The sequence below is a fragment of the Balaenoptera ricei genome, chromosome X (genome assembly GCF_028023285.1).
Source record: "Balaenoptera ricei isolate mBalRic1 chromosome X, mBalRic1.hap2, whole genome shotgun sequence".
Classification (NCBI taxonomy): domain Eukaryota; kingdom Metazoa; phylum Chordata; class Mammalia; order Artiodactyla; family Balaenopteridae; genus Balaenoptera; species Balaenoptera ricei.
In genome coordinates, this window is record NC_082660.1 from 134,090,914 (window position 1) to 134,103,076 (window position 12,163).

A 12,163-nucleotide genomic window follows, 5' to 3' on the forward strand; every position below is an offset into this window, starting at 1 on the left:
AAATTAATTACATGGGACTGAGTGAACTGATGAGGATGAGTATAATTTTTGTGACTTTCTGTCTGAATTTAAAAAAAAATCCCACAAGGACTCAGAGGCAAAGAATATACAAATCAATTTTCACTGCAAAGTAAAGGAGCTGTTACAGTGGAGGATTACTGGACTGAATGTCAATATTATGACATAGTATGAGTGTGTTTCGTGTTTGGTAATTGCAATCATTGTTGCTTTTGTTGTGGTCATCCATGTACAATGCTTGGTGTCAGTCTATTTATCTCTTGTAAAAATAAAATACAGTGTGTGTGTGTGTGTGTGTGTGTGTGTGTGTGTGTGTGTGTGAAAAAAAAAAAAAAAGGTAATAGACCTTGCCAGTTGCCCACTAAAGAGATTGTACCAATTTACATTCTCACCAATACAGAGTTACCAGGTTTTTGGATCTTTGCCAATGCAAAAAATAAAAATAAAAATAAAAGTGAGTAGAGTTTGTACATTCAGACACGGGGAATAGATTTCCTCTACTAAGCAGGTTTAAAGAGACACGCGAAGCAGGAAAAAAAATTGTTTTCTCATTACAAAAAAAAAAAGAATCCTTGTTCTAAAGGTATCTCCCTAAACTGCACCACTGGGATGAATGGTGTAACTCCCAAACCCTACAATTGAGGATTTTAGCCAAATTCTGAATTTTTTCATTCACCAAATGTTTATTGAATGCCTGCCATGTGCTAGGCTCTGTTCTAAACTCTTTAGATATATTGGATTATTTAATCCTTACAACTGCCCTTGAGGTGGGTTCTGTTAATAAACCCCCTTTGAACCCTCTTGCACTGTTGGTGGGAGTGTAACTTGGTACAACCACTATGAAGGACAGTATGGAAGTTCCTTAAAAAACTAAAAATAGAGTTACCATATGATCCTGCAATCCCGCTCCTGGGCATATATCCAGAGAAAACCATAATTTGAAAAGATACATGCACCCCAATGTTCATTGCCACACTATTTACAATAGCAAGACATGGAAGCAACCTAAATGTCCATCAGCAAAGGAATGGATAAAGAAGATGTGGTACATATATACAATGGAATATTACTCAGCCATTAAAAAGAATGAAATAATGCCATTTGCAGCAACATGGATGGACCTGGAGATTATCATACTAAGTGAAGTAAGTCAGACAGAGAAAGACAAATATCATATGATATCACTCATATGTGGAATCTAATTTTTAAAAATGATGTAAATGAATTTATTTACAAAACGGAAACAGACTCACAGATTTTGAAAATAAACTTATCGTTACCAAAGGGGAAAGGTGGGGGGAGGGATAAATTAGGAGTTTGGGATTGACATATACACACTACTATACATAAAATAGATAACCAACAAGGACCTACTTTATAGCACAGGGAACTCTACTCAGTATTCTGTAATAACCTATATGGGAAAAGAATCTAAAATGAGTGGATATATGTATATGTATAACTGATTCACTTTGCTGTACACCTGAAACTAACACAACATTGTAAATCAACTATACTCCAATAAAATTTTTTTAAAGAACCTTCGACAGATGAAACCAATGAAGTACTGAGGCTTTAGGTAACTTGCCAGAGGTCACATAATGGAATTTCACTTGTCTAGCTCCAGAGACATTTCACCACTACTCCACGGTGCCCCTCAAGAGGTTGGTGTCTGTTCTTCAGAGAGCCAGGTTCATCCACCAACAACAACATCAGAAATTCTGTCACACTGCCTCTGGTTACTGATCTTTCCAATGCTTTTCAGACTCAGTTTGCCATCATTGGACCTATTTGTATGAGGGATTACACAAATATTCACCCACATACAACATCTCACAAGGAGATGGCCTCACATCCATGTACAAGGTTACACTCTAAATTGAGAAAAAATTTTTCGGGGGGGCGGGGGCAAGGCTGCATACCCCTACGTCCAAGTTTTGTTTCCTTGACATCACCATGTGCACTTCTGGTCAGGACACTTGGTGGAATAAAGGAAGTTTTTCAGTAAAAGAGAGACATGTATGCGTTTGCTGGGGCTGCCAAGACAAAGTCCCACAGATTTGGGGGCTTAAACAACAGACATGTATTGTCTCCCAGTTCTGGAAGCTGGAAGTGCAAAATCAAGGTGTTGGCAGAATTGGTTCCTTCCGAGGCTGTGAGGAAAGGATCTACTCCAGGCTTCTCTCCTTGCCTTACAGATGACTGTCTCTCTCGGTCTCTTCATTGTCTTCCCTCTATGCATGTCTGCATCCAAATTTCCCTTTTTTCTGAGAACCCCAGTCAGATTGGATCGGGGCCCATCTTAATGAACTCATTATAACTTGATAAAGACCCTATCTCCAAATATAGTCACATTCTGAGGTCCTGGGGGCTAGGACTGCAACGTATCTTTTAAGTGAACACAATTCAAGCCATAAGAAGGCACAGTGGTCAGAAAAAAAGCCACAGAATGCTGGAATTTTTAATGAGTTAATAAACCCTTGCTACAGGATCAACAAAGCTGGCAAATGAGGAGGCCTGACTGTGAACAGAGCATTTTACTGGGTACAAAGCATGGCTACGAAGAAATCAGAAGCACATCTGTGCCCTTCCCTTGATAAATGTTCCGTGTACTTGGGGAATCTCAATGAGGCCATGTAGCAGGTAAACAATTTTCCCTGCAAACTCTCAGAAATGCAAACACGTCATTTAATTTTATTTTTTTATTTTTTTTAATTTTTATTTATTTATGGCTGCGTTGGGTCTTCTTTCTGTGCGAGGGCTGTCTCTTGTTGCGGCAAGCGGGGGCCACTCTTCATCGCGGTGTGCGGGCCTCTCACCATCGCGGCCTCTCTTGTTGCGGAGCACAGGCTCCAGACGCGCAGGCTCAGTAGTTGTGGCTCACGGGCCTAGTTGCTCCGCGGCATGTGGGATCTTCCCAGACCAGGGCTCGAACCCGTGTTCCCTGCATTGGTAGACAGATTCTCAACCACTGCGCCACCAGGGAAGCCCCTTTATTCTCTTTTAATTAGACTTAATCAAGCTTCCAACCAGACAAGACATCCTTCCATCAGTGTCCGCACCTGGTAGCTTTTCTGAGGGGTCCACAGCTCTGCCAGGATTCTCGACACTGGCATCCTCTCCATCACACTCCAAGGCTGTTTGGGACCACAGCCCTCTCAGGGCACCTGAGAAGATCCAGCTTGAACCATTGGACTCCACGTGACTCGGTGCCTTGGAGCCTCTCTGTCCTGGCACTCCACCTAGTGGCAAGGGACACATCTGCAAGGCTGCTGTCTCAATTCTCAATTCAAGCTAGGAAGCAGCCCAAAAGTACTCCTACCGTCAAACAAAAGTTTTTCTGGAAGGAGGGGACTCTTAGGTCGAGTTTCACAAGATGAGAAGAATACAGATTTGGGCGGAAATGGGGGCTATATTTCAATAGGGACGATGGCAGGGGCATAAGTACATATATAGAAATTAACCCTATACCAAGGAGAACATATATAGGCACTGATTAAGGACAGAACAGTCCAAGTTAAGGAGGAAACTGAGGCTCAAGACAGTTAAGTCACGGACTTCCCTGGTGGCGCAGTGGTTAAGAATCTACCTGCCAATGCAGGGGACACAGGTCCGAGCCCTGGTCCGGGAAGATCCCACATGCCGCGGAACAACGAAGCCCATGCACCACAACTACTGAGCCTGCGCTCTAGAGCCTGCGAACCACATCTACTGAAGCCCGCATGCCTAGAGCCCATACTCCACAACAAGAGAAGCCACCACAATGAGAAGCCCGTGCACCCCAATGAAGAGTAGCCCCCACTCGCCACAACTAGAGAAAGCCCGCGCGCAGCAACGAAGACCCAACACAGCCAAAAACAAATAAATGTATATTAAAAGATCACAGTTAAGTCATGTCCCCCGGGGCCACAGCTGCTGAGTAGAAGAGTTGAGATCTGAAGCAGGTATGACTCAGTCTAAAGGCCAGGCTCCTTCCCTAAGCAAGGTAGTGGCACAAGGAAGATGGTACCGCAGATCCTCTTGGGAAAAGACAGGACAGAAAAGGCAACTAGGAGGACATTACAGCATTCCAAATTTGGGTTGAGGTGGTGGCTTCAGAAATGAAAAAGGAAGAGGAGGATCAGAGTGACTACTGTAGGGAAATCTTGGTGACATAATAGATGTTCAGCACAAAGAGGAGAAAGGCAATGAAAATGACAAGCCTCTAAACCATGGCAATCACAAAGAAAAAGGGGGAGAGGCTTAGAAGACTGAGGGTCAGCAGGGAAAAGCACAAGAGGTGACTTGGCTTCCAGATACATCAAGTTCTGATGGTGATGTTTTTAGAATTGGGCTCAGAGCCCCTGTGAGCGTTTTGGGCACTGCCGATAGGGATTTGGGTCACTAAATATGTCCCATATGTCACAGCATGGCACACCAGGATGGCGTCATTGCTCCACAGCTGCAATCAATGAAGATTGATAACTTTTGCTACAAGTGAAGATGCACAATATTCCAGCGACTTCAAGAATATAGGATGTTGAGCTGAGCAGGTCATGAGACATGGAATGGAGAAGGGAGCCACTTGCTGCAAGACACTTATCACGAAGGCCGTGGAGGGCTCATAAAAGGGTATCTCCTGGCCTGTGGCAGAACTTGGCTTCGTGGGGTGAGCCATCAGGGAGTAAGCAGGTCTAGGCAAACAAAAGGGTGATTAAGTGTGTAGTGAAATGACTACTGGCTGTTTTTTACAGAAATGTGAGTGAGCTGTAATTGTAGGTAAAGTGTTGTTTTGAGTGTATTCTCCCTTTGAATGTGCTTCCAAAATCCCTACTATTTGAAAGTGTGACAAAAACAAGAATTTAAAATCTGATAGAGGGTGAAAGGACTTCAAAAGGGCCCCCTAGGGCACCCAATGTGCATTTTCACCCTTTGATGCCTGGTCAACATTCTGGGTCCAGGAGCTCTTCCATGTTGAAAAGGACAGGAACTGAGCTTCCTCCTTTCTTTAAACAACTTCCTTAGATTCTACTTATATCAAACCTGAGTATGGCTACCGATGAATCTGGCTGTTCCTAGTAGTTGGAACACTTTGGAGCAAAGAAAAGACTAATCCCCTGGAGAGTTATTTCAAGGAAACTTAGTACATCCCTGAGTTACTAGGGAGGCCCACAAAGCCCAACAGGAACTGACTTCTCCCTCCCCATCCCACTCACCTTTTCTCCCATCCCACCGCCATCTCTCCACCACCCCATTCCCACCACCACCCCCATCTCTCCACAGCATCCTCATGGGAACTGATGGGAGCTCCCTCTCCATCCCCGCCCCTCCATCTCCCCACACCTCTCTGCTCCAGCCCCATATGAAGGCACTTCTGCTCCCTCTCCACCCACATCCCTGCCACCTCCCTATGATTCTCTCTGGTCCATCTTACATCAACTAACTTCAGCTCCCGCTCCTTCCCAGTACCCAGCCCAAGACGGAATGCCCTCTCTCACTCACCATCCTCCCACACCCATATGCTTCTCTACTCCACCCTCAAATGAACTAACCTCTGCTTCCCTTCCCCCCAACTCCACCTGCATATCTCTGGTCGAGCCCCACATGTAGGAACCCCTGGTCCCTCCTCCCCCTTCCCCCAACTCCCATAGAGCTCTCTGGTTTATCCTCCTGCAAACCAGTCAAAATCTTGTATCATCAAAATCCTGCCCCCACTCTCCCACAACTCTCTGGTCCAGCCCAACATGAACTGAACTATGTATCCTTTCCCTCCCCATCACCCCAATCCCACTATAGTTCTCTGTTCCAGCTGAACATGATCTAACACCTGCTCCCTTCCCCTCCTCATCACCCCCAAGCCCCCACAGCCCTGATCCGTCTGCACAGAAACCAACCCTTTCTCCCTCTCCCTCTCCTTTCCCCACCCATCACTTTTTCCAACCCACATGGATGGACCTCAGTCCCTTACTTCCCAGTCCCCAATTACCTTTCTGTTCCATCACCAGTTGACCTGACCTCGGCTACCTCTCCCAGTGCACCCCGCCATACTCCCCCTACATCTCTGGTCCACCCACAAGGGCTGACCCGTTCCCTCTCTCTCCCTGCCCATCCCCCACCATCCCCCTCCAGCTCTGTAGACCATCCATCCTCCGGGACTGACCTACCTTGTCTCTCCCTCCCTATCCACCCCCACACTGCCCAGAGTTTACCCAACCACTCTGCCTACATCTCTTGGTCCAGCCCCACATGAACCAACCTCTACTCCGCTCCCTTTTCATGACCCTACACTCACCCTACACTCTCTGCATCAACTGCACCTGCGCTAGCCTCGCCTACCATTCCCTCCCCATCCTTCCCATCCCATCAGTCTATCTGATCCAGCCCCACATGAACTGACCCCAGCCTCCTCTCCATCCAAATCTCCCCACCCCCTTGCAGCTCTTTTCTGCCTCCAGTGAACTGGCTCCAGATCCTCCCCCATCCCCATCTTCCCGACCCTCCTGTGACTCTGCTCCAGTGCCACATCCACTGATTCGTGCAAACCTATCTTAGAATGGCTGCCAGGCATAGATATGGCAAGCACATTATGTCTGTCCTTATCCTTAGGGATAACATGTTACTTGCCACTCTCCCTCTTTCCAAGAGATTCGGACTTTATTTCATTTAGGAGAACGTTAAGCAGGAGGAGATAAGAATGTTTCCAGGGTGACAGTTAACAGTGAAATGGGAAGTAGGGCCCTGTTTTTTCACTCGTTTCCAATATTGTACGTCTTTTATCAGATCATATGCCTCTTATTAAAAAACAGCAATATGACAAAGGTCAACTCCTCACAGGAAATGCTGTCAACTCGACTTTGGGGACAGTAATCATAAAAGCTTCATGGACCCACATTTAACAAAAAGCTCCTGTGACAACCATACCAAAGGAATGAGTGAGAACAAATACTCCTGAAATGCCTCCTTCTTGGCACTGTAAATCCAGGCCCTTTCTGTTACGTTTTCATTGGCCCTCCCCAGCGATTCTGAGTTAAGCACCACTCTTCTCCCTATTCACAGACAAGGAGACTGAGGTGCCCAGAGAAGCAGCTTGCCCCAAATTACACAGCCAGAAAGTGGTGGAGCCCCTGTGAGAACCCAGGTCTGAAGCTACTCTGGGGTCCCCCCACATACCTCAGTGTTTCTCAAGGAGAAGTCCCTCTGCAGGAGACTTGTCCAGGGGACCCCCATGTCCTCCAGGATGCCGGTGTCCAGAGATGAGGCCCACGGTCACACCTCTTTAACATGCACCCCACACAGGGTTGCTAGTTGAAATGCAGGACACCCAGGTAAAGTTGAATTTCAGACCAACAATGAATAAACAACAAAATGTCCAAATGGGATATACTTGCACTAAAAAAAAATTGATATGAAATTAGCTCAATCAGTTTTCCATTCCTCCTCATCCCTTCTTGCTCCTCACCCTCAGCCTGGGGCAGAGACTTTAACGCCATCTGCCAGGATTTCTCTTATAGGTCATCCCATACGGGGCCAGGAGGGAGCTGGACAAGGTCACTGGACCTGAACCACACAGAGATTCTGAGACACCATCCAGCAAATAAACTGACCAGAGGTTGGCTAAGCTCAACCTACTGTCATAATCACCTGGCTTTCCCCAATTTGTCCCAAGCACAAATTACCAATAAGACTCTTTTCCAGCTGTACACTTTGCCAAAACTATGTTTTAGGGCATCATTTAGGCTTATGCAAAACAGTCAACTAATTTTAGAAACTGATGGGTTCCCAGGGCAAAAAACAATTCACGTCCATAGTAAAGGATCATTTTGTTTTCTGTTCACGGGCTGGCAAGGAGTTTGGGATCTACCAGGCTACATTCAATGAAATGGTTTAGAAGCTGAACTCATAGTCAAGGCTAAAGAAGTCATCCTTAGAGAACAAGAGCTCAAAATAAGAAAGATTTTATTTGAAGACAAAACAAATAGCGCGCGCGCACACACACCCACACACATCCAAATGCAAGTAAGAGAGTTCACTGGGTTTTATAAAAGAGAAAGCTGCACTCAGGTGCCAATTAAAATTGGAACCACTGAAGAGATGCCCCCTGCTTGTGGTGACACAAGTACAACATGTGCTTGTGAAGAAGTTGTTCTGCGGTGGCATAAATGTGGGAATGCGGGACAAGAGTTAAGCGATACAAGGCAGAATAGCAGGTGTGCAAAAGCTCAAAGACTCTTTTCTCCACTCTAACGTGCTCTCGTTCTGCCCTGGGGAATTACAGCAGTGAGCAGGTCACCTTACAAAGAACCTCAATTTCAAAGAACACTTTCAAAAGTTGAAAATAGATTCAGAGTTATTACTAAGGTCATATAGAGAGATCGGTGGGGGAAAAATAATTTACATTCTCAAAAACCAGGCTTCACACAACAGCAGGCACGAAATCGAGTTCCACGTGCTTGTGCTATAAAAGATGACACTGATCTCAGTAAAGGCTGGTCTTCTTCATGATGCGCAGGAACTCTTGCTCATTGACTTCTCCATCTCCATCTCTATCGGCCTCATCAATCATTTCCTGCAGCACAGAAAAGATTCCAGTTAGATTAATTCATAAATGAAATGAAAATGTGACTAAGTAATAGGCTTTTATAATGCTACATGAATAGACAATTGTGGTCCACCTGATGCAAATGTGCTGCTTTTTATAATGGCTTGGTTCCTGAAAAGTCATTTGAAAACCAAGCCATACTTTGCCACACGCGTATCACCTAGAAGGGAGCTCAACGATCATGTTGACTAGGGAGATTCCTAAAACCTAAAATAGTAAGTAAAATTGTTCACGTGTGTATTTTTCTGGGAGCAGCGTCCATAGGTTTGTCACACTATCGAAAGAGAAATTAAGTGGTCAACAGAGCGACGAGAGAACACACTAGTTTTCCTTCCTATGTAACCGGAGAAAATGTAACTCAGAAAAGTCACACAGGGCTCCAGGCTGATGCGTCACAAACCTGCAGCTCCTCATCGGTGAGGTTTTCACCCAACTCCTTGGCCACACGTTTTAGATTTCTGAACGATATCTTCCCAGTTTCATCATCATCGAAGAGCTTGAAAGCTTTCAGGATTTCTTCTTTGGTATCTTTCTCAGACTTAACAAGTAGAACATAAAACACATGAATATGTGCCCTGCACAGACATCTTGGTAACAGCCTTCATGACCATAGGGGCTTGATCACAGAAGATCACACATCAACCAGGGTAGAAAAAGGGGACAAACGATGAAATTATTACAAACTCAGAGACTAAAAAGGAAATATAAAGGATTGTATTTAAAACATTTTCTGTATAAACCAAAGAGAAAGTAGATTTGTTTTTAAGATGTACGAGCAGATGGTGGAGTTAAATTTAGGGGAAATATACTGCTTAAGCTGGTGGAGGAGGGATCCTCTTGGTGAGGGTGGAGGGGAAGGGAGGAAAGAGAAGGCTATTTCACTTGTTATGAGATCACAAAGCATTACTGGGATCCCAAGTACTCTAACAGAGGAAAAGAGTAAAATCTCCAAGAGCTCCAAGTCCAAATATTCCTGAAAGGTAGCTAAAGATAGAGAGAGCCTCTAATAAGAGCAATCTGGGAATCAACCTGGAATGTGGGACAGCTTTACTAGGTTGTTACAGAATGTTAAACTTCCTGAACTCTTAAACTAGTCCCTGAAGAAAAATATAGGTGTGATTAGATAATTTCAAAGCAACAGGATTATTAGAGTAGGAACAGGCCTGTGCCCTGGGAAGCACACCTGAAACACTGATGGAGTTACTTTTCCACAGGCCAGTAGAACATAGCTGAGCCACATTAAGGAGGAGCCAGGAGGTCAACAAAAGAGAAATGGACCAATGTGAACACCTTTCCTGGGTGGGACGCTCAGGGGACTGAGGTAGACTGGTAAGGTGTCATTTTAGAGTCTCTCTGGACCATTTGGACCCTTTAAAAGGGTGACACCCAAGAGACTAGAAAATGGGTGAATTCAACCTTGGAAGTGGTGAAAGACCAAATCCTCAGTGCAGTAAAAACACAGCCTCAGGCTGAGGCTGCCCAGAATAACGACAAATAGGAGAGAAAAGAATTTCAAACTTTAAATACATGGACTTTGTCCTGTCAAAATGCGAGACACTGTAATATTGTTGCTGTCATTAAAAGTTTTACTGCTTGTGGTTATCACACTGACATACCGGTTGGAGAAAGGTAATAGCAAAAAAACATGATAGCAGGAATACTTTTACTTCCTTTCAGAGGGTAAAATGACTTTTCCTGTGACTTTGTGGCCTTGAAGAAAGCCAAGTAGAACCTAAACATCCTAATTCTCAGTCACAAATACTCTCCTTTATCTGAACGCTCCAGTTTGTATTAACTTTTCTTCAATGAAGACATTTCCATATCGAGATTCAAATTTGTCCACCATTATTGGTGGCAAATATGCTGATCATCTTAGCTAACTTACCATTTTCTGAGTCATCACAGTCAAAAAGTCGCTAAAGTTCATTTTTCCTGTCCCTTCCTTATCAATTTCACTTATCATTTTCTTGATCTCTTCTTTCTTGGGTTCAAAGCCCAGTGCCCTCATTGCCACCTACAACAAAAAGAGGATCATCTCAATAGGCACATCTAAACCCAGGAGCGAAAGAATGACAGTGCTGAGGGGGTTAAGCCAGCATCTGCCACAATACTGTTCAAATGACTAGGAAACACTCTAACATTCAGCAAATTGATATGTGCACTCAATTTTATTTAATAATTCTCGAGGTAAGTAAAGACAGGAAAACACAGCACAGAAGACAAAGAGGCAGAGAAAAGTCAAGGCAGCAGAGCAGGAATGTATAAGGCTTGCCTTAAGTTCCTTAACATCAATTGTCCCAGTTCCGTCAGCATCAAAGAGATCAAAAGCTTCTCGAATTTCCTGTTTCTGCTCTTCAGTAAGCTCCGGTTTAGGACTCATCCTTTTTCGCTGGGCAGTTGATGCCATGTTTGCCTTCTTAAAGTTAGAGGCCTTTATATGTTTTACAAACACAGAAGCACAATATTAAGTAATAAAGTCCACATTTTACATAAAATAGTTACAACCACACGCATTTTAAGATAGTTCATACCAACGAATTCCAAAACTTTGCTTAACAAACTATTGTTTGTAGAAGCAAGGAGATCCCTTGTTCTTTTGGACGTCTCATTGAAAAATCATCCCAAAAGAGAGCTAGCCAAGGAGCTGACTAGGGAGAACTGTACAGATAACCAGCTCTCCCTGAATCTGGGGACTAATTATAAAAATGTCCTTAGAACGCTACTCCGCTTCACCCTAAGTTCTCCGATTTTCTGATTACTTCTAGATTTAGGCCAAATATTACTAAGGTAAGATGTATGTTCTGTCAATATCGAATAATAAAATTCAATCCCCTTGGTACATCTGAGCCCTCTCCAAGAAGCTCAAGGCGTTACCCTAAGTCCCTATATTTAACATTTTAAATGCATTAACAATCAAACATAATAAACTGCCCCCCAGCTCTGTGTGGAAACTTTGGTAGAGGCGGCCAGAAGGCCAGAGTCAGAGAGGGGTCGGGGCCTGGGGGGAACCCGAGTCTTTTTTGCCCAGGGACGGTCACCGAAGGGGCTGGAGAAGGCCAGGGGAACCCGAGGGGCGGGTAGGGGGCGGCTGTGGCTGAAGGGGAGACAGCGACGAAGCACAGGCCCAGCAGGGCAGCCGGCATCTCTACCCTACCCTTCCGGGAAAGCTCTCAGAGGAAGAAGGAGTGCGCCAAGGCCGAGAACCGCGCAGGAGAGGCGGCGGGGCCTTGCCAAGGCCTGGGAAGGGCTCAGCCTCTGGACGCGGGGCTCCAGACGGCGGAACGCACTCACCATCGCGGATGGACTCCACTTCCCGTTGTTACGGCAACCGACGTACACAGTGACTCGGCTCCGTTCCCACCGCCCCGCGCGCACGGCGTCTCTCCCCATTGGCGGACCGCTCGCTGCTCTTCCCCATTGGCACAGGGCTGGAATGGGTGGGGCTAACGCGAAGAACTCCCGGCGCAGGGCGGGGAGCTGTGCTCTCGCGGCCTGGCCTCATTGGGCAGGATCACGCCGCGAGCGCTGATTGGCTGAGCCAGCACCGAACCGAGCCAATTCCCTTGG

General features: G+C 45.4%; 1 protein-coding gene across 1 annotated transcript; it reads right to left on the reverse strand.

Moving 5' to 3' along the window:
• Positions 1-7,936: 7,936 nt before the first annotated feature.
• CETN2 (centrin 2) lies at positions 7,937-12,006 on the reverse strand. Its single transcript, XM_059910352.1, has 5 exons — positions 11,888-12,006; positions 10,869-11,027; positions 10,482-10,610; positions 8,997-9,134; positions 7,937-8,563 (listed from the first exon to the last, which is right to left on the reverse strand). Exons 1-5 carry the CDS (start codon positions 11,984-11,986, stop codon positions 8,474-8,476), a joined length of 615 nt encoding a protein of 204 aa, XP_059766335.1. The 5' UTR covers positions 11,987-12,006; the 3' UTR covers positions 7,937-8,473.
• Between the last annotated feature and the right edge of the window lie 157 nt (positions 12,007-12,163).

What these genes read in the sequence shown, in the direction of transcription:
- CETN2 (XM_059910352.1), bottom strand. Translation starts at nt 11,986, where the DNA reads ATGGGGAGAGACGCCGTGCGCGCGGGGCGGTGGGAACGGAGCCGAGTC. An exon ending in CTGTGATGACTCAGAAAATG is followed by an intron (nt 9,135 to 10,481) that starts GTAAGTTAGCTA and finishes CTACTTGTTAAG; the next exon opens with TCTGAGAAAGATACCAAAGA. An exon ending in TCACCGATGAGGAGCTGCAG is followed by an intron (nt 8,564 to 8,996) that starts GTTTGTGACGCA and finishes TCTGTGCTGCAG; the next exon opens with GAAATGATTGATGAGGCCGA.